The sequence below is a fragment of the Coregonus lavaretus genome, assembly GCF_964263955.1.
Source record: "Coregonus lavaretus genome assembly, chromosome: 31".
Classification (NCBI taxonomy): Eukaryota; Metazoa; Chordata; class Actinopteri; order Salmoniformes; family Salmonidae; genus Coregonus; species Coregonus lavaretus.
Window position 1 is genome coordinate 11,492,545 of NC_140018.1, and position 25,718 is coordinate 11,518,262.

At 41.9% G+C, this 25,718-nt stretch overlaps 1 protein-coding gene and 1 pseudogene across 2 annotated transcripts in view; both read left to right on the forward strand.

Moving 5' to 3' along the window:
* The first annotated feature begins 85 nt into the window (after positions 1-85).
* LOC311106633 (uncharacterized protein) lies at positions 86-15,977 on the forward strand. Its single transcript, XM_084149024.1, has 8 exons — positions 86-256; positions 390-484; positions 615-660; positions 10,389-10,571; positions 10,811-10,922; positions 11,263-11,427; positions 12,071-12,223; positions 12,480-15,977. The coding sequence occupies exons 1-8, from the start codon at positions 143-145 to the stop codon at positions 14,207-14,209; spliced, it is 2,598 nt and encodes an 865-aa protein (XP_084005150.1). The 5' UTR covers positions 86-142; the 3' UTR covers positions 14,210-15,977.
* Positions 14,806-25,718, forward strand: part of LOC311106763 (mitogen-activated protein kinase-binding protein 1-like) — a 21,694-nt pseudogene continuing 10,781 nt past the window's right edge. Inside the window, exons 1-3 of the transcript in view lie at positions 14,806-14,850; positions 23,618-23,709; positions 25,299-25,361. The product of the transcript in view is annotated as a mitogen-activated protein kinase-binding protein 1-like (transcript). The remainder of the gene's footprint in view (positions 14,851-23,617; positions 23,710-25,298; positions 25,362-25,718) is intronic.

The window sequence follows — 25,718 nt, forward strand, 5'->3', positions numbered from 1 at the left end:
TGATGAGCAGATGCTGTCGGACGAGAGTGATGCAGAGAGAGGGGAGGTGGGGGAGAGAGGGGAGGTGGGGGAGGGCTCGGGACTATGGAGCCCAGAATCATGGAAGAAAGACACTGAGTTCAGCAGGTTTACCACTCTAAGAATGCATGAGAACGGACATCCTGATTTTAAGGTCGAGGACTCTGATTCAGATTCGGACGACTCCTCGGACGACTCCTCGGACGACTCGGATTCCGACAGTGATAAATACGCCAACGTAAGCGAGCTTAATTTTTGATGGTTTGATTTTAGTAATTATTGTATTCTGTGTGTAAACGTTCGCTGCAGTTGCACTTGGTTGAGTTGTGGTGTAGTGTTTTGTAAAGCCAGATTGTGTTGTCTCACCCCAGGAGGATGAGGAGGAAGCGGTGGACATCGAAACGGTGGAGGAGAGGAGACAGGGAATCACCATCGCTCAGATGAGGGCCACTGTCAAACACACACAGTAAGACTGTAGTGTGTGTGTGTGTAGGCTATTTAGCTGGATGATTTTGCGTGAGACACTCTCAAGGAAGCTGGGGTTCAAGTAAAGGTTTTTACATGTTTGTCTGAAATTTAATATTTTTCCCTAACAGAAAAAACAGTCAGGATGGGGAAACGGCACCAAAACCAAAAGAAAAGGTAAGACCTCTCCCATCTGTCCATTATAACTTCAGAGCGACATCTTGTTTTGTAGTATTCTTAGGCACTCTTTTACAGAGCTGTCTAATTAAGGTCTCTCATGTATGGCAAAAAACATAGTTTAAAGGGGAATGGTAACACTAGGCTTTAGACCACCAGCTAACTGGAACTGTAAATTGCCCTATTGGCATTATTGCATCACTGGCAGGATTTTCAAAAAATGTCTGAATCCCAAAACTGGCTGAAAGACCATGAACTCTGCGTGCATTGAGCTAAATTTGCTGGTGTCAAACCATAAATGAGACCATATTTTGAAAGCTGAGAAACGGCCCTTTCAAATGATATGACATACAATAGCATCACAGCGGCTGCTGATTGGCTGAATACCCGGGGCGCAAGGTGGTTGGAGTTGTCAACAAAGCAGCATGACAGAAAATATGATGCCAAGTTTTCGAACTACTGATAGTATCTTTAAGATATATCAAGGGATCTATGCATTTTTAACAACTGCATAAATACACCTATTTCACTTTTGCATGTCAAAAACTGAATGACCACTGCTGCACATGCTGCCACTGTTTTGAACGGATTAGATTATACTATTTAGAATGAGCAGCCAGCTCACGAAAGAACGAGTGCACAAGGATAGCTAACTAACATAATGTCACAAAGCATGATGCGCTAGCCAGTTAACTTTCATTCTGAAATAACTTCATATTTCTGAGTTAGATATTAGTTTAGAAAGACTTGAAATTGGCATGGGAGCTAACTAACTAGCTAGCAAGCTACCAGCGAGCTATAGCTAGCTAGCTGCTTATCAAAGGTAGATGGCTAACTGGTTAATTTGACAACAAAATCGACCAAAATTTTTTTTATGTTTCTGTAGCTGACTAATTCATTTGATCATGCTTTGTGATACACCCGGTTGTATGCTGTTTTAGTCCCCACATGTCGCCCTGTCACCTACAGCAGAACCTTATAAACAACATCAGGGGGAAACAATCAAAATGGCCATGCTTGTTGTCCTACCAGATCCGCGATGAGAAGGTTCTAGCGAGTGTATCCCTCTGTCCTTCGACTCTTGTTAGATGTAGTTGTCTGTTAGCATGACCTATGCGCCCACGTAGGCGGAGATGGCACTTACTGAGGGGCAGAGTAGTAACTGAATTGCTTGTTTTTAACAATATATTTTTAACCTAAATGTACACATTTACTGTACTTTTATGAGCATTTAAAACATAATCCATGAATGATATATACAGTGGGGAGAATAAGTATTTGATACACTGCCGATTTTGCAGGTTTTCCTACTTACAAAGCATGTAGAGGTCTGTAATTTTTATCATAGGTACACTTCAACTGTGAGAGACGGAATCTAAAACAAAAATCCAGAAAATCACATTGTATGATTTTTAAGTAATTAATTTGCATTTTATTGCATGACATAAGTATTTGATACATCAGAAAAGCAAAACTTAATATTTGGTACAGAAACCTTTGTTTGCAATTACAGAGATCATATGTTTCCTGTAGGTCTTGACCAGGTTTGCACACACTGCAGCGGGGATTTTGGCCCACTCCTCCATACAGACCTTCTCCAGATCCTTCAGGTTTCGGGGCTGTCGCTGGACAATACGGACTTTCAGCTGCCTCCAAAGATTTTATATTGGGTTCAGGTCTGGAGACTGGCTAGGCCACTCCAGGACCTTGAGATGCTTCTTACGGAGCCACTCCTTAGTTGCCCTGGCTGTGTGTTTCGGGTCGTTGTCATGCTGGAAGACCCAGCCACGACCCATCTTCAATGCTCTTACTGAGGGAAGGAGGTTGTTGGCCAAGATCTCGCGATACATGGCCCCATTCATCCTCCCCTCAATACGGTGCAGTCGTCCTGTCCCCTTTGCTGAAAAGCATCCCCAAAGAATGTTTCCACCTCCATGCTTCACGGTTGGGATGGTGTTCTTGGGGTTGTACTCATCCTTCTTCCTCCTAACACGGCGAGTGGAGTTTAGACCAAAAAGCTCAATTTTTGTCTCATCAGACCACATGACCTTCTCCCATTCCTCCTCTGGATCATCCAGATGATCATTGGCACACTTCAGACGGGCCTGGACATGCGCTGGCTTGAGCAGGGGGATCTTGCGTGCACTGCAGGATTTTAATCCATGACTGCGTAGTGTGTTACTAATGGTTTTCTTTGAGACTGTGGTCCCAGCTCTCTTCAGGTCATTGACCAGGTCCTGCCGTGTAGTTCTGGGCTGATCCCTCACCTTCCTCATGATCATTGATGCCCCACGAGGTGAGATCTTGCATGGAGCCCCATACTGAGGGTGATTGACCGTCATCTTGTACTTCTTCCATTTTCGAATAATTGCGCCAACAGTTGTTGCCTTCTCACCAAGCTGCTTGCCTATTGTCCTGTAGCCCACTCCAGCCTTGTGCAGGTCTACAATTTTATCCCTGATGTCCTTACACAGCTCTCTGGTCTTGGCCATTGTGGAGAGGTTGGAGTCTGTTTGATTGAGTGTGTGGACAGGTGTCTTTTATACGGGTAACGAGTTCAAACAGGTGCAGTTAATACAGGTAATGAGTGGGGAACAGGAGGGCTTCTTAAAGAAAAACTAACAGGTCTGTGAGAGCCGGAATTCTTACTGGTTGGTAGGTGATCAAATACTTATGTCATGCAATAAAATGCAAATTAATTACTTAAAAATCATACAATGTGATTTTCTGGATTTCTGTTTTAGATTCCGTCTCTCACAGTTTAAGTGCACCTATGATCAAAATTACAGACCTCTACATGCTTTGTAAGTAGGAAAACCTGCAAAATCGGCAGTGTATCAAATACTTGTTCTCCCCACTGTATATATATATTACATTTTTTATTTTAAAGACCATGTTTTTTTGGGGGGGACCAATCACAAGTGGGGCGCCGCCCCTAACACTCTTATGGGCGAACTTCCGCTGCCACATCAAACAAATGGTAATCAAGAAAAAAGATCAGTGAAAAGATCTTGTATGAAAATCAACCAAAAAAATACCCAAACAATTTCCATTTACACAACTTCCTAATGAAGATAGAAAATACCTTAGAGCATATTAAGTCTTCCTTGTTTTGTAAAGATTGAAAATCTCAAATCAGAATAGTAATACCTTTCACTGTGAATGAGTTACAGCCGTTTTAGGGAACGGTGGTCTTTTTCTAGAATTCTATGGAATGTTCTGTTATCAGATACTTTCTTATATGGATTGTATATTAAACACCGATCTGCACCAAAACATATTACAAATGGCATTTAGTATTAAATATTATAAGGAAAGACATGCACAAGTAATATAATATTAATAAATCAATAACTTTATTGAAATAACTTTGAGGGGAGTCCATCGTCTCACTCAAGCCTGAAAACAAAGTGCAAGTTACATAGAAAATTGGAATTACAAAATATAAGAATAAGGCATATAATAACAATAATTGGCTTTTAGAACTTCAATTTCTTCTATACATACATTCCGCTAGGCCTATAGCCTAATACAGAGTCAAAATGGGAGCAAATTAAAAGTATGCAAGAGAGGCAAAATGACAAGTGACAATCTGAGCTACTGGGTGAAGACTAGCAGACCAAAATCCCACTAATTTACCATTTCTGCATTTTGATACCAGCTTTTTTGGATATCTGAAAGGGGTAGGAGGTAAAAAACATGGAAAAATAAAAGTCACCTAAAGAACTAGTCATGATTCCTGTAGTATTTTCAGACCCCGTAACCAAAATACATGTATTGGGTTCTGGATGAATGGTACTCTCCTTTTTTGCAGGTAAATTCATTAACACATGCATTGTTTAACTACTCCCTAATTTGAACTGCAAACAGCACCCATGGTTTAATAACACTCCCCACCCCTCCCAATTTGCCAGTTACCCACTGATATGTATAAAAGGGGTATACCTGCAAATAAGGGACTGTTTAAATATAAACGCAACAATGTCAAAGATTTTACTGAGTTACAGTTCATATAAGGAAATCAGACAATTGAAATATATTAATTAGGCCCTAATCTATGGATTTCACATGAATGGGAATACAGATATGCATCTGTTGGTCACAGATAATTTTTTTTAAAAAGGTAGGGGCGTGGATCAGAACCAGTCAGTATCTGGTGTGACCACCATTTGCCTCATGCAGCGTTGTCCCACTCCTCTTCAATGCCTGTGCAAAGTTGCTGGATATTGGCGGGAAATTGATTTTATTTATTTAACCTTTATTTAACCAGGTAAGCCAGTTGAGAACAAGTTCTCATTTACAACTGCGACCTGGCCAAGATAAAGCAAAGCAGTGCGATTAAAAACAACAACACAGAGTTACATATGGGGTAAAACAAAACATAAAGTCAAAAAATACAACAGAAAACATATATACAGTGTGTGCAAATGTAGCAAGTTATGGAGGTAAGGCAATAAATAGGCCATAGTGCAAAATAATTACAATTAGTATTAACACTGGATTGATAGATGTGCAAGAGATGATGTGCAAATAGAGATACTGGGGTGCAAATGAGCAAAATAAATAATATGGGGATGAGGTAGTTGGGTGGGCTAATTTCAGATGGGCTGTGTACAGGTGCAGTGATCGGTAAGGTGCTCTGACAACTGATGCTTAAAGTTAGTGAGGGAGATAAGAGTACCCTGTCGTACGCGTCAATCCAGAGCATCCCAAACATGCTCAATTGGTTACATGTCTGGTGAGTATGCAGGCCATGGAAGAACTGGGACATTCTCAGTTTCCAGGAATTGTGTACAGATCTAGACATGGGGCCGTGCATTATCATGCTGAAACATGAGGTGATGGCGGCAGATGAATGGCACGACAATGGGCCTCAGGATCTCGTCATGGTATCTCTGTGCATTCAAATTGCCATTGATAAAATGCAATTGTGTTCGTTATCCCTAGCTTATGCCTGCCCATACCATAACCCCACCGCCACCATGGGGCACTCTGTTCACAACGTTGACATCAGCAAACCGCCCGCCCACACGACGCCATACACGCTATCTGCCCGGTATATACCGTATTTTCCGCACTATAAGGCGCACCGGATTATAAGGCGCACCTTCAATGAATGGCCTATTTTAGAACTGTTTTCATATATAGGGCGCACCGGATTATAAGGCGCATAGAATAGAAGATACTGTAGTCAAACGAATTGACTGGGGTTGCGTTATGCATCCACTAGATGGAGCTGTGCTAAAAGGAATGTCAACAAAACAGTCAGATAAAGTCAAACTTTATTAAGCGTTCTGACAACTCTGTTCACTCCCATGGTAATGTTGTTCAAACGTTAATGTGCATATTAACAATATCTCCCAGCCTTGCTCACTCTTCTCCCAAACGTGGAGGGGAACCTTTCCCTGATTCAGTAAACACGTAGTAAAAGAAACAGTCTGATACCACTAAATCAAACGTTAGTGCATAACTCAACATTGTTCAGTTACATATAACACGTAAAGCTCACTTTTTCAGTTCATTCCCCATCCACGAACCCCTCGAATTCTTCTTCTTCAGTGTCCGAATTGAACAGTTGGGCGACTACGGCATCCAACCTGCCCGGCTCCCTCTCGTCATTATCTGAGTCAGTGTCGCTGCTGTTGCCTGGCAGTTCAGAGATTATTCCTGCCTTCGTGAAAGCTTTGACCACAGTTGAGACCGATATATCAGCCCAGGCATCCACGATCCATTGGCAGATAGTGGCGTAAGTCGCCCGGCGCTGTCTCCCCGTCTTGGTGAACGTGTGTTCGCCTTCTGTCATCCACTGCTCCCACGCAGCTCGCATTCTAGCTTTGAACGCCCTGTTGACACCAATATCTAGCGGCTGGAGTTCTTTAGTTAATCCACCCGGAATGACGGCAAGCTCCGAATTAGTTTGCTTCACTTGTTTTTTGACAGCATCGGTGATATGGGCGCGCATTGAGTCGTAGATCAATAGGGACGGAGCTGTGTGGAAAAAGCCACCCGGTCTCTTGACGTAAATTTCTCTCAGCCACTCACTCATCTTTTCCTCATCCATCCATCCCTTCGGGCTAGCTTTGATGACGACGCCGGCTGGAAAGTTCTCTTTTGGCAAGGTCTTCCTCTTGAAAATAATAATGGGAGGAAGTTTCTGGCCATTAGCCTGGCAGGCGAGAACTACAGTGAAGGATGACTTCTCATTCCCTGTGGTACGTACAGACACCGTACTGGTCCCCGTTTTCTCCACAGTGCGGTTCACGGGAATATCAAAGGTGAGTGGAACCTCGTCCATGTTGGTGATGTGCTCTGGCCGGATATTATTTTCAGTGATCTTCTTTTTGCAGTATGCGCGTAAAGTGACCAGCTTTTCTTGGTAATCTTTTGGCAGTTGCTGCGAGACGGTAGTTCGTGTGCGGATGGAGAGATTACGTCTTTTCATAAAACGAAAGCACCAAGAAGGACCGTCTCGAAATTCATCGATTGTCATGTCCCGTGCTAGCGCTGTTGCCTTCATTCGAATAGTGACTGTAGAGACGCTTCTACTTGCTGCTCTCTGTTCAACAACCCACTGTTCGAGTTTGTCCTCTAACTGTGGCCATCTCGCTTTGTTCCCGCGGAAACTCTGTTTAGTCTTCTTTACTTGGCGCAGGTCATCTTCTTGCTTCCTCCACTTCCGTACCATTGATTCATTAATGTTGAATTCTCTCGCTGCTGCTCTATTCCCATATTCTACTGCATGACCGACAGCCTTGAGCTTGAACTCTGCGTCGTAAGCGTGTCTCTTGAAAGGTGCCATTTTGGGGTCTTTATACACACACAAGTGGTGTGGGACTGTGAGTAAGCACAATACCGGTGTGTACTGGCTACCGTAATGCTGCAAGTGGTGCGGCTTTGTAGTTTACCAGTCGTACTGAAACATTTCATTATTATTAAATTGTTTTTATTGGTTTTTCATACTGAAACATTTTGACAGAGCACCTTGAGCGCCGTGTACAACCAGTATGGATCAACCAATTAACCAATTGATCCATATATAAGGCGCTCCGGATTATAAGGCGCACTGTCTTTTTTTGAGAAAATTAAAGGCTTTTAAGTGCGCCTTATAGTGCGGAAAATACGGTAGTTGAAACCGGGATTAATCCGTGAAGAGCACACTTCTCCAGCGTGCCAGTGGCCATCGAAGGTGAGCATTCGCCCCCACTTAAGTCAGTTAAGACGCCAAACTGCAGTCAAGTCAAGACCCTGGTGAGGACGACGAGCACGCAGATGAGCTTCCCTGAGACTGTTTCTGACAGTTTGTGTAGAAATTCTTCGGTTGTGCAAACCCACAGCTTCATCAGCTGTCCGGGTGGCTGGTCTCAGACGATCCCACAGGTGACGAAGCCATATGTGGAGGTCCTGGGCTGGCGTGGTTACAAATTGTCAATATGATAATTTTATTTTGTACAGTTATCAAAGACAACATTAACATCAAAAAGACAAGACGAGAAGGGCGAAATCAATCAATTAGCTAGCTAGCTACCTTGCCTCGTTTTAGCTGACTGTCTACTCGGCGTGTTATCAAAAGTTCAAGTCACATACTCATCAATCGGGAAAAATACTCAAAAATGTAAATATTATAATTACCAACAGAAAAAAAAATCTTATACAATTTCTTACCTTAATATTGTTGTCCTGATCTCAATGACAAAGCTGTCAAAGTTGTGAGAAACATTTCAGTTCCAGTGGAGGTGAGCCACATCCAGGTGGCAGCATTCACTTTCTGTCCCCTGCCAAAACTCACAATTTGCTCAACCCTGCCAATAACGCATTGGCGTCAGTCGCTACTATGGCAATTCAAGATTGCGCTACCCATACCTCTAATAAAGATTGTTCAATATCAAAATAAAATAGACATGTTTATGTTAAATGCACATGTTTAGAATTAGTGGATGGAATACATCTCTTTGCTTAGTTTTACTTCCTAAAGTGTTTATATTCCCCTTTAATACAGTGCCTTGCAAAAGTATTCATCCCCCTTGGCGTTTTTCCTATTTTGTTGCATTACAACCTGTAATTTAAATGGGTTTTTATTTGGATTTCATGTAATGGACATACACAAAATAGTCTAAATTGGTGAAGTGGAATGAAAAAAATTACTTGTTTCAAAAGATTCTAAAAAATCAATAACGGAAAAGTGGTGCGTGCATATGTATTCACCCCCTTTGCTATGAAGCCCCTAAAATAAGATCTGGTGCAACCAATTACCTTCAGAAGTCACATAATTAGTTAATTGCACACAGGTGAACTTTATTTAAGTGTCACATGATCTGTCACATGATCTCAGTATATATATACACCTGTTCTGAAAGGCCCCAGAGTCTGCAACACCACTAAGCAAGGGGCACCACCAAGCAAGCAGCACCATGAAGACCAAGGAGCTCTCCAAACAGGTCAGGGACAAAGTTGTGGAGAAGTACAGATCAGGGTTGGGTTATAAAAAAGATATCTGAAACTTTGGACATCCCACGGAGCACTATTAAATCCATTATTAAAAATTGAAATAATATGGCACCACAACAAACCTGCCAAGAAAGGGCCGCCCACCAAAACTCACGGACCACGCAAGGAGGGCATTAATCAGAGAGGCAACAAAGAGACCAAAGATAACCCTGAAGGAGCTGCAAAGCTCCACAGTCGAGATTGGAGTATCTGTCCATAGGACCACTTTAAGCCGTACACTCCACAGAGCTGGGCTTTACGGAAGAGTGGACAGAAAAAAGCCATTGCTTAAAGAAAAAAATAAGTAAACACGTTTGGTGTTCGCCAAAAGCCATGTGGGAGACTCCCCAAACATATGGAAGAGGGTACTCTGGTCAGATGAAACTAAAATTGAGCTTTTTGGCCATCAAGGAAAACGCTATGTCTGGCGCAAACCCAACACCTCTCATCACCCCAAGAACACCATCCCCACAGTGAAGCATGGTGGTGGCAGCATCATGCTGTGGGGATGTTTTTCATTGGCAGGGACTGGGAAGCTGGTCAGAATTGAAGGAATGATGGATGGTGCTAAATACAGGGAAATTGTTGAGGGAAACCTGTTTGTCTTCCAGAGATTTGAGACTGGGACGGAGGTTCACCTTCCAGCAGGACAATGACCCTAAGCATACTGCTAAAGCAACACTTGAGTGGTTTAAAGGGAAACATTTAAATGTATGGGAAAGGCCTAGTCAAAGCCCAGACCTCAATCCAGTTGAGAATCTGTGGTATGACTTAAAGATTGCTGTACACCAGCGGAACCCATCCAACTTGAAGGAGCTGGAGCAGTTTTGCCTTGAAGAATGGGCAAATATCCTAGTGGCTAGATGTGCCAAGCTTATAGAGACATACCCCAAGAGACTTGCAGCTGTAATTGCTGCAGAAGGTGGCTCTACAAAGTATTGACTTTGGGGGGGGGGAGGGGGTTGAATAGTTATGCGCGCTCAAGTTTTCTGTTTTCTTGTCTTATTTCTTCTTTGTTTCAGAAGAAAATATATTTTGCATCTTCAAAGTGGTAGGCATGTTGTGTAAATCAAATGATACAAAACCCCCAATAATCCATTTTAATTCCAGGCTGTAAGGCAACAAAATAGGAAAAATGCCATGGGGGGTGAATACTTTCGCAAGCCACTGTAGGTCTAAGAATACCTCGGAATACCCAATAGAATGCTCAATAAGCCTTAACCTTTGACCCCTGTGCCCTGCAGCATCAGAGGGATAAGAGAGAGGAGGAGGGGTCTGGGTCTGGTGAGGGAGGGGGTCGTAAGAACCGCACCCTGACCGAGAGGCTGCGTCGTGGCGAGCACCAGAAGCTCTTCACCAGACTCAAACAGGTGCTGTTCATGGAAGAACTGGACCCCAAGGTCTCCAAGCTACACCTCCTCTCACAGGTAAGGGACAGTCTGTTATGTGGCTGTGTAACCGGCTATTTGTTTTGGTTAATTTTGTCCTGTACTGTGGTAGACACAAGAATTATACATTTACATTCATATATTTTTTATTAATAAACTCAACTTTTTCATGGTCGCATTTTTTACCTCTGTGCTTCCCATAGGTTTGCAGCTTGGGTATAGATGGTTAATAATAAAGATACAAAAGGGATTTTAACATTTCATTATTATTTCATCAGGCTCTGAAGGAGATTCGTACCCTGTCGGTGGACTCTGAGTCTCTGGAGGAGAAGAAGAGGATGCTGACTGAGATCCAGTCTGTCTATGTCAAGGAGATCGCATACATGTCTGGTACGTCTGACTGGAGCTACTTACTTAATCACGCACTTACTTATTTACTTACATACTTAACAACTTACTTACTTAATCAATTACTTACTTAACATGTACTTAACACTTGCTTACTTTATCACTAGCTTACTTTATCACTAGCTTACTTTATCACTAGCTTACTTTATCACTAGCTTACTTTATCACTAGCTTACTTAAACACTTACTTGAGATACTTTTATTATGTGGTTGTTTCTGCCTCAGTATTACCAGAGATTCATTCAACATGTTTTGAAGGCAAGAAGCATATTAATGTGAACTCGGATGTGTTTTTTTTTTTTTTTTTTTTTTTTTATTGTAGGAAAGCCAGAGGAGCTGATCATGGCCAAGCTGAAGGAGATCTGGGAGAAGAAACGGACTCTGGCTGCCCAGAGGAGAGCAGCTGTCCCCCCTACCTCCACCTCCTCCTCTACCTCCCAGGTCTCCTCCTCCACTACCTCCACCCCTAGTCCCATCACCCTGACAGGTAATAATAACCTGCTTCTTATGTCTGACAACAGGAGGTATGGCACTAAGCTGGCATAATGAATTAGCAATTTAACTTAAATAAACATTCAGATGCAGCTTTGGATTTGTGACACCGTTTAATAATTATCCTTTTACTGCATTGGGCTAAATCAGGGTTACACAGTGTTTCTTGGTACTCTTAAACAAATCTATACACCTAACACACAGGGTTATGGTCTTTTATAAAAAAAATACCCCTGTACCATGTCAGATATAGTTGAAATGTTGAGTTTGCATCCCAATATTACACTTTATATACATCACAGAAGACTGAAATATAACAAAACCGTTTGACATAGAAACACTGGATTTCCTGCACGTTTTTTGAAATAATGTTGATTAATTATACATTATGAATAATGTTCCACCCATGAGGTGACTAGAGGGCAATTTGGGCATTTGACTGCAAGAAAGGCTATGAGGTATGACCCTGCCAGCCCCCCTAGATAGCTAGTGTCTACAGGCTTTTGTACCATCCCTACACCTACGCACCTGATTCACCTGTTTCTGTGGGAGTATGGCCACTAAGCAGGATCAATGAGTTAGCCAGCTAACTTTGATAAACCATTTAGATATAGCTCTTATTTATCTGTATATCCCAGTGTCCCAGGTGTCTCAAGCTAGCTCTCTGGGTCAGGCAGGAGCAGCTAGTGGCTCTGTGAAACCAGTGGCTGCTGTTCTACGCACCAAGAGCGGCAAGATCATACTTCCTGCTTCCATGCTTCCCCCTTCCATGCTTCGTGCTTCCAAACCAGGTGAGCGCATACAGGAACAGGACACCCATATTTGGTCTCTCACGCTCATGTTTAAGAGATTATGCAAGTTCTATATCTAAATATGAAATATCAACAATGCTGAATTGGAAGAGCGTAATAACTGTGTTTTGAAGTCCATTTGCACACTATATGGGTAAAATGTGCCAAGGGTTATGATCGTTAGACTGGCATTCTGACTAGAATATGTTGTTGTGAGTCTGTCAGTCTAACGGTTGTGTATTTCCTTTATCCACAGCAGGAAGAGCGGTCTACACAGTGAAAGTTATGAAGAGACCATCAACAGCCATCTCTCTCTCCAACCCCACCTCCTCAGCAGCCAAGGAGGTTGTGGAGAAGGTGAGAGCTGAGGAAAAGGAGTATAGGCCCCCGACTATCCACCCCGCACAGCCCCTCTCTCAGACACCTGACCCACAGCCCTCTGTGTCTGCCTCTGGCCCTGAGAAGAAGGACCAGGGGAGAGTGTCTGGGGAGGCTGAGAAGCCCTCAGACAGCCCAGCAGAGGAGAGGCCAGAGGTAGGTAAGGAGGAACCACAGGCCCCTGTCTGTAATGGATCCATGGAAGAAGAGACTTCCACAGAGAAGGACAACAGCTCAACTCCAAAAGAGAAGAAGTCACTGATCAATAAAAACTCAATCAAGAGGCTTTCTGGTATGAAGTGTCCCCTCGTGGAGATTGCTCCCCTAAACAGTGCCATCTGGAGGCCGTTGGAGGAACTGCAGATGGGGGGTGAGAGTGACGCTGGAGGCTGGGGCCTGTCTCTGACCAAGGGAGAGGCAGCCATACTGGTGAAGGCTCTCTCTGAACACCAGGGCATAGTAGTGGGGCGGAAGGGAAAGGATAGCCCGGTCCAACACAATGGAAAGAAGAGCTCTGTGACACTAAAGGGCAAGAGTAGCTCAGTCACACAGAAAAGAAAGGATAGCTCAGAACTACAAAAAGAACAGGATAGCACGGTGTCGCAGAAAGAAGCTGATCGCTTGGTCCCACAAAAGGGAAAGGATAGCTCGGTCACACCAAAGAAAAATGATAGCTCGATCATTCAGAAGGCAGAGGTTGGCTTGGTGACATCAAAGGAAAAGGATGGTTTGTTGACACAAAAGGGAGCGGGAGGCTCCACAGACGGCTCAGAGGCTCAACTAGTGAAGAGGAAACGGGGAAGGCCTCGCTTGGACATCAAAACACCACCAGCTGACATCAAAACACCACCAGCTGACATCAAGACACCACCAGATGACATCAAGACACCACCAGCTGGAGATATCACTACTAACCCTGCTCCGCGGGGTCGGCCCCGTAAAGTATCACGGATTGGGGTGAATAGCTCTGTGGCAACGACTGGTGGCAACGACCAGGCCAACGTGACACAAACCGCGGGTAGTACTAGTAACCCTACCCCAGTGTCTAAACCTGGGGGTATTCTTGTGACTAACACTGGGGGTGGTGAAATCCAACTAACACCAAGGGAACATAGCCTTAGCCCTACGAGGCGGGGTAGGCCTCCTAAAGTACGATGGGTTGGGGTTACTACTAGCCCTGTGGTGACGACTGGACCTGGGGGTAGTACCCCTACCCCAGTGACTCAAGATGGGGGTAGGCCTGTGAAGAGTGCTGCCGGTAGCCCTGCAACTTTGGGTAGGCCACCCAAGGTGCGGCGAGATGGTTCTAGTCCGGCCAAGGTGACTAGGGATGCGGTTACTAGCCCGGCTCCTGTAACTCGGGCAGGGTTAAACCCGGCGAGATGGACTCGTGCTGGGGGAGGTAGCCCTGTGGTGAAGACTGAGGGCAGCCCATCCAAACCTCCACGAGGAGGAGCTGAGGTTAATAGCCCTGTAGCCATGACTAAAGGAAGCACAGGTAAAACGCCACAGGCTGTGGGTCGGTCTGGAACACGACATGTGACCCGCGCTGTAGCGGTGAAGGGCCCTGTCAGTGGGAAGAGGACGACAAGGTCTGATAAGGCCTAGTGAAACTGAGACTAAGGCTGCATTTCCACACGGTTTCCATTGGTTCATCTCGATACTGTAGTAGTCTAAAATGGCGTCCTCCCCTTGTTTTCTCTCCTTCCACTCCAATGACGCTGCGTTTCAGCCTAGCTCCAACCACAGGAGCAAGAGAATCATACTCCTAACAGACGTGCCGTTAACTGTCATTAAAGCTAGAATCCTTAGTTGCTGCATCCATTTTTTGACTTATAAATGTAAGATGTATACCCATTGATTCTTGAAGAATATAACTTCTAAATAAATGCCTCATGAGCTTCGTTCAACTGTCGTACCCCATCAGAACACAAAATATACGCTTGTTTTACTCCAATGTTTGTTAACAAAGTAAATGTGAACAAACACACTGTACAGCCTCAAAACATGGTTAAATTGTTTTATGTCATGCATGGTTACATGGTTACTCATTGCATCCATAGCTCTTTCTATGAATTTGAGAGTGGTTACATTTCTCCAGGCCCGTCCCTCCGCTTTTTTACAAAAATGTTTTTATTGTTTCAATTAAGGATTCAAGCTTTAAGTTGTGAAAAGAGGTCCTGAAATCCCATTGAGACCACCGCATGTGCCTGTTCACAGATCAAAGGACCCTGGACAGTTATGCCTGTGTGAGTTAACCCTCTCTTAGCTTTAGCACTCATCTGCCTGCCTTCTCTTGAATACACAACAAAGTAGACAATAACTTACACCTACAGGACACTCCGTTTTCCGAACATCCTAAGTCTTTGAGCGAAACATTAAATTAATGTACTGTATGAATGTAGTGAAGGTTTGACTGCTGTTTGAGCCGTTGTACAGGTACAGAGGACTATAGCCCCATATTGGGGTGAATGTGACATGTCATGCATTTTTGATGAAGTCAATATTGTTATTATGTTCTAGAAAGTTGATTTATTGTTATTTAATAATCAAACCACTAATTGTTGAAGATTTACGGTATAGGGAAGGTCTGTATTATTTTTTTATCTTCAGTATCACGGTTGGTTCATGACTTCACTCCCTGTGTCTTTAATGTAGGGGTGTGTGTTGTCTTCGATTTAACTTTATAAAATAATGGACATGCATGAACATGACCACAAAACAGATCAATTACTTTCTGGCCCAATTGGATGTTACCAATAAGCCCTAATTGTTGCAGCTTAAAATCATTAATTTGAGATGTACAACATTCATGTTTGTTCATGTCAAAAACACTGTAAATGTTATTTCTATGCCACTGTGAAGAATTGTTGTATTATAGCTGTGATTGGTGCGTCCCAGTCTTTCAAATACACTCTTCATTTAGTTCCGAGGTCTATGAATTTTTAAAAAAATAGCACTTTAAGTCAATTTATACCATTCCTTTTTCTGTCATTTCTACACCGTCACAACCATGTTGAATATTTCGGTTTGCCTTATGGATTGCTTACCCATGTTTTCCAATGGTACTCCTTGTTCAATGATTCTTATGTCTGATTTTTGAGGAATTTCTGCATTACATGTTTAAAAAAAAAATAAGACTTGTGTTTCAACCTTTTCTGACTCACAATCATGACACAATCTAAGCTATACTGTAATGTATCTATGAAAATAACCTTTGTAAATATGTGTTTTCTTTTTATATATGTCTGTCTTGTGTTGTATAATGTTCCTCATACATTTTTTTGGAAAGAAATTACTGTTTTACTTCAGTCACTCAGATGTGCTGGCAAGATACTGTGGCCTTGAAAATGAATAAACCTGTACATGCATTTCTTTGCTGTGGCAGTTGTCTTAACCTCCATGAAACACGACAAATTCACAATGTGAAGGTGTAGAATATTATAGAACAATCATAATTTGACTAGTCATTCTAGCAGTAATTGGCAAGTAATTATTGCAGTTATTATAGGAATTAATTGTGGTTTTCTTATTGATTCTTATGGCACAAAGTTTAAACTGATATTTTAAATGGGTTTTACACACTTATGTATCTGTTACACTTGCATTATAGCACAGATTATCCATTATATTGACCAGATCAGGTGGGACCATTCTAGCCAATGAGAGGGCAGATACGCGTTTGCGCAACACGGATGTAAAATGTTTTTCTCAAAGTTGTCACGTGTCTTACTTATCAGTACACTCGTAACGACCTAAGCCAGGGATGGGCAACTTTGATAGGGGTGGGGCCACAAAAAGCGGAACTCATGAAGGGCTGCTGTGGGTCTACGTACCCACACCACGCCCACCTTGCGAGTAAAACATTTTCGTTTTACAGCTAATTTCCTGCAATTCTACACATTTTGCAATAGGGTGGAGGCAAATGTTTCCAGTTTTTAATATGATAACTGATGACCAATGGGCCCCACCTCGGTCGGGTTTACTACAAATTTACATAGGCCGCTAGACTAATTTACCTATCAAATGTTGGATTTTGCTGGCATGGACTAATTGAGTGACTGCTGTTGCACAAACAAATGTCGAAATTGCACCGTGTATTCTATTATTCTAACTCTCAACAGTAAATTGAGACCCCGACTGAGTGAAATTGGTCCGCGGGCCTACAAAAGGGGATGTGCGGGCCGCCAATTGCCCGTCCCAGACCTAAGCATTACGAAACTTCTATTAGATCAAATAAGTGACACATAGCAAAAAAGCTATTCAATTTCTTGTAAAACAAATTCGACACACTCATTGACCTCCATACAAAAACTCCTCGCTTTGTGAGCGAAAAAAACAAGAACGCCACCTGGTGGTGAAGACCGATTTTGGGCCAAGTTATCCCTCTCGCTTCGCCTCTTCCACTCTGATTATAGGCCTTGTAGGCTACATACAGTGTGCAGATGTAGGCTAACTTTAACTGAGCTACTAAATTCAATCATATTAATCTCACTATCATATTAGATAAATAGCATAACATTTTATTTTTCTCAGTGCTAATTTAACCAAGGGATGAATGATTGACACACACGCACTGATCTAGGATCAACATGCTCTGCCGCCCTCCCCACATCCCAACGGTGTAGGCGGGGTAACAAAACTGACCTTCGATCAGCGTCAATGGGCCTCCTACTCTACTAGAGGAGAGAGAGAGGGAGTTTAGTCACAAAATATAAACTCCGACTACAGTACAGCCGTCACGGCAGTTCAACACTGCTTTAGAATAAAACTGTTAGAATAAAGGCTTTTAGTGTCATTGCATGCAGATTATATTTCTATTGGGTGTCATTTTGGAAACATTATAAAGCAACATTTTGCTTTATTGTGGTATAAATGAACCCAGATAATAGGGTAACGTGGGGTAAAATGTCCCCCCTAAGCTAGTGCATTAGCTAAGGGGGAGCTGTTATCCCACGTTACCCCTAAGCTAGTGTGTTAAAATAAATTTTTATAAATGTTTGTTTGACATTTGTTTGTAATGAACTCCTAAAAGCTAAAGTCTAGGTATCATATTTAAATTAAATAAATCAAATATTGAAACAAAAGGGCATTGCATATCTCACTGTTAATATCCTCACTATGATGATGTTTTGATGTAAGGTCAATTTTCTCGTTTTTGTGCCAAATCATGTAAAAATTATCCTAAAGTATCTAAAAAATGACTGTGTAACTCAATTAAAGAAATTACTCTGTGTAACTACAGTGCCTTCACAAAGTATTGATACCCCTTGACTTATTCCACATTTGGTTGTATTACAGCCTGAATTCAAAATTGATTAAATCAATTTTTTTTCTCACCAACCTACACAATATGCCCCATAATGACATATACCCCATAATTATAAAACATTTGCACATTTATTGAAAATGAAATACAGAAATTTCGAATTTACATAAGTATTCACACCCCTGAATCAATACATGTTAGAATCACTTTTGCAGCGATTACAGCTGTGAGTCTTTCTGGGTAAGTCTCTAAGAGCTTTGCACACCTGGATTGTACAATATTTGCCCATTATTCTTTAAAAAAATATATTCAAGCTCTGTCAAATTGATTGTTGATCATTGCTAGACAACCATTTTCATGTCTTGCCATAGATTTTCAAGCAGATTTAAGTTAAAACTGTAACTCGGCGACTCAGGAACATTCACTGTCTTCTTGGTAAGCAACTCCAGTGTAGGTTTGGCCTTTGGTGTTTTTGGTTATTGTCATGCTGAAAGGTGAATTCATCTCTCAGTGTCTGGTGGAAAGCAGACTGAACCAGGTTTTCCTCTAGGATTTTGCCTGTGCTTAGCTCTATTCCGTTTATTTTTTATCCTGAAAAACTCCCCAGTCCTTAATGATTACAAGCAGACCCATAACATGATGCAGCCACCACTATGCTTGAAAATATGGAGAGTGGTACTCAGTGATGTGTTGTGTTGGATTTGCCCCAAACATAAAACTTTGTATTTAGGACAAAAAGTTAATTGTTTAGCCACATTTTTTGCAGTATTACTTGCATGTTTTGGAATATTTGTATTCTTTAAAGACTTCCTTCTTTTCACTCTGTCAATTAGGTTAGTATTGTGGAGTAACTACAATGTTGTTGATCCATCCTCAGCTTTCTCCTATCACAGCTATTAAACTCTGTAACTGTTTTAAAGTCACCATTGGCCTCATGGTGAAATCCCTGAACTGTTTCCTTCCTCTCCGGCAACTGAGTTTGGAAGGACGCCTGTATCTTTGTAGTGACTGGGTGTATTGATACACCGTCCAAAGTGTAATGAATAACTTCACCATGCTCAAAGGGATATTCAATGTCTGCTTTTTTTTACCCATCTACCAATAGGTGCCCTTCTTTGCGAGGAATTGGAAAACATCCCTGGTCTTTGTGGTTGAATCTGTGTTTGAACTTCATTGCTTGACTGCGGGACCTTACAGATAATTTTATGTATGGGGTACAGAGATGAGGTATTCATTCAAAAATCATGTTAAACACTAATATTGCACACAGATTGAGTCCATGCAATTTATTATTTGACTTTTTAAGCACATTTTTACTCCTGAACTAATTTAGGCTTGTTAGACATTATCGATCATATTCTGATGCTGGAAAAATGTATGTGTTATGGCTTTACACCCCCTGCTATATTGTGGATAAAGAGTTACCTGTCTAACATAACACAGAGGGTGTTCTTTAATGGAAGCCTCTCCAACAAAATCCAGGTAGAATCAAGAATTCCCCAGGGCAGCTGTCTAGGCCCTTTACTTTTTTCAATCTTTACTAACGACATGCCACTGGCTTTGAGTAAAGCCTATGTATGCGGATGACTATACACGTCAGCTACCACAGCAACTGAAATGACAGCAACACTTAACAAAGAGCTGCAGTTAGTTTCAGGATGGGTGGCAAGGAATAAGTTATTCCTAAATATTTCAAAAACTAAAAGCATTGTATTTGGGACAAATTATTTACTAAACCCTAAACCTCAAGTACATCTTGTAATGAATAATGTGGACATTGAGCAAGTTGAGGAGACTAAATTGCTTGGAGTAACCCTGGATTGTAAACTGTCAGGGTCAAAACATATTGATACAACAGTAGCTAGGATGGGGAGAAGTCTGTCTATAATAAAGTGCTGCTCTGCATTCTTAACAGCACTATCAACAAGGCAGGTCCTACAGGCCCTAGTTTTGTCGCACCTGGACTACTGTTCAGTTGTGTGGTCAGGTGCCACAAAGAGGGACAATTGCAATTGGCTCAGAACAGGGCAGCACGGCTGGCCCTTGGATGTACACAGAGAGCTAACATTAATAATATGCATGTCAATCTCTCCTGGCTCAAAGTGGAGGAGAGATTGACTTCATCACTACTTGTATTTGTGAGAGGTATTGACATGTTGAATGCACCGAGCTGTCTGTTTGAACTACTGGCACACAGCACGGACACCCATGCATACCCCACAAGACATGACAGCAGAGGTCTCTTCACAGTCCCCAAGTCAAGAACAGACTATGGTAGGCGCACAGTACTACATAGAGCCATGACTACATGGAACTCTATTCCACATCAAGTAACTCATGCCAGCAGTAAAATTAGATTTAAAAAACAGAGAAAAATACACCTTATGGAACAGTGGGGACTGTGAAACAACGCAAACATAGACACATGCATACAAACACACAATAACATTTGCACTATACACATGTACACATGGATTTTGTGTTATAGATATGTGGTAATGGAGTAGAGATCTGAGGGCACACACTTAATGTTGTGAAATCTGTTATGAATGTATTATAATGTTTTTAAAATGTATAACTGCCTTCATTTTGCTGGACCCCTGTGATGAGTGGTCCTCTGTAGCTCAATTGGTAGAGCATGGCGCTTGTAACGCCAGGGTAGTGGGTTCAATCCCCGGGACCACCCATACGTAAAAATGTATGCACACATGACTGTAAGTCGCTTTGGATAAAAGCGTCTGCTAAATGGCATATTATTAGAAGGAGTCAGGCGCAGGAGGGTAAGTCACAGAATACAGAGTTTATTCCGTCGTACACAGTTGCGCTGGATAGCGACAATAAAATACAGGCACAGGGGAACAATCTACCCCGGCAATACAAGGTACGAGTAGCTCCACCGAGCTACATTCAACTCACATAAAACAATCACCCACAAGGACAAGGGGGCAGAGGGAACACTTATACACGGACTAATGAGGGGATATGAACCAGGTGTGTGTAATTGACAAGACAAGACAAATGGAATGATGATATATGGAGCGGCAGTGGCTAGTAAGCCGGTGACGACGAACGCCGAAGCCTGCCCGAACAAGGAGGGGAGGCAGCCTCGGCGGAAGTCGTGACAACCCCAGGAAGAGTAGCTGCTGCATTAGCAGGAACTAATGGGGATCCATAATACATACAAATACAAATAACAAAGGGGTTGATACTTACAGTGGCTTGCGAAAGTATTCACCCCCCTTGGCATTTTTCCTATTTTGTTGCCTTACAACCTGGAATTAAAATTGATTTTTGGGGGGTTTGTATCATTTGATTCCGTCTCTCACAGTTGAAGTGTACCTATGATAAAAATTACAGACCTCTACATGCTTTGTAAGTAGGGAAACCTGCATAATCGGCAGTGTATCAAATACTTGTTCTCCCCACTGTATATAAAAAGTTTATAGGTCTAAATTAATTAGATTATGTATATAACTTTTTCTAAATTATTAAATATTAGATCAACTTACCTCAGAATCGTTTTGTTAGAGTGACTTAAAAAATGTAGATGAGATAGATAACGTTTTTAGTTGTGCAAGAGTAGTGGCAGCCAGGTATGACATTATTTTTAAATGACTACCCCATCTCTGTACCCCACACATACAATTATCTATAAGGTACCTCAGTCGAGCAGTGAATTTCAAGCACAGATTCAACCACAAAGACCAGGGAGGTTTTCCAATGGTTCGCAAAGAAGGGCACCTATTGGAAGATGGGTAAATAAAAAATAAAAAATAAATTTGAGCATGGTGCAGTTATTAATTATACTTTGGATGGTGTATCAATACACCCAGTCACTACAAAGATACAGGCACCCTTCCTAACTCCTTTTCTGGAGAGGAAGGAAACCGCTCAGGGATTAAAACAGTTACAGTTTAATGGCTGTGATAGGAAATAACTGAGAATGGATCAACAGCATTGCAGTTACTCCACAATACTAACATAAATGACAGAGTGAAAAGAAGGAAGCCTGTACATAATAAAAATATTCCAAAACATGTATCTGTTTGCAATAAGGCACTAAATTAATACTGCAAAGAATGTGGCAAATAAATGATATTTTTGTCCTGAATACAAAGTGTTATGTTTGGGGCAAATCCAACACATTACTGAGTAATTTTCTTTCAAGCATGGTGGTGGCTGCATCTTGTTATGGGTATGCTTGGATAGAAAGAAATGGAATAGAGCTAAGCACAGGTAAAATCCTAGAGCAAAACTTAGTTCAGTCTGCATTCCAACAGACACATGGAGACAAATTCACCTTTCAGCAGGACAATTACCTAAAACACAAGGCCAAATATATGCTGGAGTTGCTTACCAAGACAACATCGAATGTTCCTGAGAGGTCTAGTTACAGTTTTGACTTAAATCGGCTTGAAACTTAGTGGCAAAGCTTGGCAAAGCTTGGCTGTCTAGCAATGTTCAACAACCAACTTGACAGAGCTTGAAAATGTTTTAAAGGAATAATGGGCAAATATTGTACAATCCAGGTGTGCAAAGCTCTTAGAAATTTACCCAGAAAGACTCACAGCTGTAATCGCTGCCAGTGATTCTAACATGTATTGACTCAGGGGGTTGAATAATTATCTAATCAAGATATATTAGTGTTTTATTTTCCTATTAATACAAAACAAACGTTTGAATTTTTATTTTACATTACAGAGTATTTTGTGTAGATAGTTGACAAAAATTACAATTAAATCCATTTTAATCCCACTTTGTAACATAACAAAATGTCAAAAAAGTAAAGGGGTATGAATACTTTCTGAAGGCACCTCAGATTGAAATGTTCAAATGTGAGACTTCATATTCCCTACAAAACAGTCCTAGGGCTGTGAACAACTGAGAACCTGGTAAAAAAAAAAAAAGAAGGATATATTGTATTCTATACCGTAACGTTATGCATGTATTTTGCTTCTCTATTGACCTTTGAATGCCTATTGTGTACTGTAGTCTATATGTCTTTGAATATATTGCTCCCCTTTAAACTGAATATCACATAGCCTATTAGGAAAGAAGACACTAACTGATTCAGTCGTAAGCTCTCAGTTTGACATGCCAAACCAAGCCTGTCCATTGTCAGGTCTCCTTCCCTGGCTGCCGTCCCTGACCTAAAGGGCTTGGAGGGGTTAAATCTGTTCAATACACTTTATCTCAGTTAGTTGATCTCTGACAGATGAACATCACAAAACACCAATTCAGAAAGGTGTCTGAGTTTAGGCTTAAAAAATTAATCATTTTTAGGCATTTACACGTCTTTCCTCAGCTCACTGTCAGAGATGACTGACACTTTTCCATTGCATGAGGTTGAGTCAGTGGCTCCTCCATCTGATCATGTGATCTATTGTTGAGAAAATCAAGAACAGAACAGCACACACTAACAGCGTGCTAACTAATCAATCAGCCTCCTCTCACACTGTATTGATAATAGATGCGATTCAGTGTCCAAACATTCCAGGGAGGTATTGAAGTATTTGTTTACCTATCTGTCCAGACCCCAAAAGCTATTTAAAGCATCGCCATTAGTCCATCAGGACTAATCTTCCTGGGTTCATAAATAAACATGCAATACCTACTTAAAAAACCCTCTCAGAACTCCACTAGTGCATAGTGATTACAGGCTAGGGGCCAGGGGTTGGGGGCTAGGGGTCGATTTGGGAGTGGGAAAAATGTTTGTTAAAATGGCAAATCTCTGTCTTCCCCTGTAGGTGACTCTGGAGAGGGTTCTGGGAATCACAGCGTCTGGCAACAGTGGTCTGGCCTGTGACCCCCACTCAGGTTTGGTGGCCTATCCTGCTGGGTGAGGAGAGAGAGATTTGCGCTTGTATTTGTAAACAACAAAAGAGAGATTGCTGTCACTATACAATGAAACTGCACTGTTTGTGGTAACTGTGTGTGTGTATGTGTGTGTGTGTGTGTGTGTGTGTGCTATCATGGAGGAACCAAGTTTTTTTCTCTGTTCTAACAGTGCTCATTGGATGTTAAAACCCATCAAGATGGCTCTGTAATACTCTGCTCTCATCCCGGGACTCATTCCCTACATTTGTTCCTCTATGCTGAGGTTTTGCTTAGCTGTGCTGTGCACAAAGTTGCTGTTGCCTCATGCAGACTATGCAAGGTCCTGGCTCAACATTAGCAGTGCTGAATGAGTCCAAACTAAGATTGGCTGGGGTTGGAGGGATGGACAATCAGAGTTTCTCAGGGTTGCTGCTAACACTGCCTGTAAGCAGAAACAGTAAACAGAGACAGAAATGCAGCAAGATCATTAGGTCCTTGGACTAGCTCTGTGCCAAGGACTGTATGTGTGTGTGTGTGTGTGTGTGTGTGTGTCTGTGTCTGTGTGTACTGTGTGTGTCTGTGTGTGTGTGTGTGTGTACTGTGTGTGTGTCACGATCGTTACATGATGAAGCGGACCAAGGCGCAGCGTGATAAGCGTACATACTTTATTCAGTACTGACACGAACAAAACAACAAACGAAACGTGAAGTCCTAGGTTAATAACACAAACCTTAACGGAACAAGATCCCACAATAAACTGGTGCCAACAGGCTGCCTAAGTATGGTCCCCAATCAGAGACAACGAGCTACAGCTGTCTCTGATTGGGAACCACCCTGGCCAACATAGAAACTAAACGATCTAGAACACAACATAGAAAACTATAACATAGAAAAATCCACACCCTGGCTCAACATATAAGAGTCCCCAGAGCCAGGGCGTGACAGTGTGTGTGTGTCTGTATGTGTACTGCATGCTCCTGGTACACTTAATAGTCCAGGGACCTGGTTCACGCAGAGCTGTGTTACAGTATTCACAGCTGCCAGGGTGTCTGCAACCCCACAATAACTGTGACCAGGAAGTGGTGATAGCAGGAAGTGATAGACATGCATTATGACGGGGACTCAGGTATCAAATTTGAATGGCAGGCAGGTAGAAGCTCAAAGAGGTTCACACGATTATCAGCCTGGCTTAGCGATTATGTTTAGGATCAATGGAAACTTTGCAGTATTAACGCTACTTTAAATATTACATATTCAGGATTAAGAGAAGCATTGTTGCAGAAATCAGAACAGTAGAATAAACAGCCCTTTGGAAGCCTGTTAGTTAACTAACACACCTGTTGGGTTGCTAGTGTTACATCACACATAGCCCTACTGTTCTGTCACTTCTGTATTCATCAAATACCAAATACCAAATCACAGCCTTTTTGGAAAACACAAATTGCCTTTATGTCATGTAGTTATTCTAGACAAGACACGTGAGGCAATTTTTGAAAATGACACTGCATGGGCAAGTTCTGGTTCAATAAAGTTAACAGTGTAGTAGTTACAGTAGTAATGACTACTGTGTAACCCTGGGGTGTGTGTGTGTGTGTGTATCTTGATCTGTAGCTGTGTGGTGGTTCTGCTGAAACCCAAGAAGAACATACAGCACCACATCCTCAATACATCCAGGTGAGACATTACTGATTACTCACTCACACTACCATCTCCTAATCATCCTCTACTCATCCTCTACTCATCCTCTACTCATCCTCTAATCATCCTCTACTCATCCTCTAATCATCCTCTAATCATCCTCTAATCATCCTCTAATCATCCTCTAATCATCCTCTACTTATCTTCTAATCATCCTCTAATCATCCTCTACTCATCCTCTAATCATCCTCTAATCATCCTCTACTTATCTTCTAATCATCCTCTAATCATCCTCTAGTCATCCTCTACTCATCCTCTAATCATCCTCTAGTCATCCTCTACTCATCCTCTACTCATCTCCTAATCATCCTCTACTCATCTCCTAATCATCCT

Excerpts from the sequence above, each read along its gene's own strand:
- LOC311106633 (XM_084149024.1), top strand. The coding sequence starts at position 143 with ATGCATGAGAACGGACATCCTGATTTTAAGGTCGAGGACTCTGATTCA. Across the intron at positions 661-10,388 it reads CACCAAAACCAAAAGAAAAG|CATCAGAGGGATAAGAGAGA; the intron begins GTAAGACCTCTC and ends TGTGCCCTGCAG. Across the intron at positions 10,572-10,810 it reads AGCTACACCTCCTCTCACAG|GCTCTGAAGGAGATTCGTAC; the intron begins GTAAGGGACAGT and ends TTATTTCATCAG.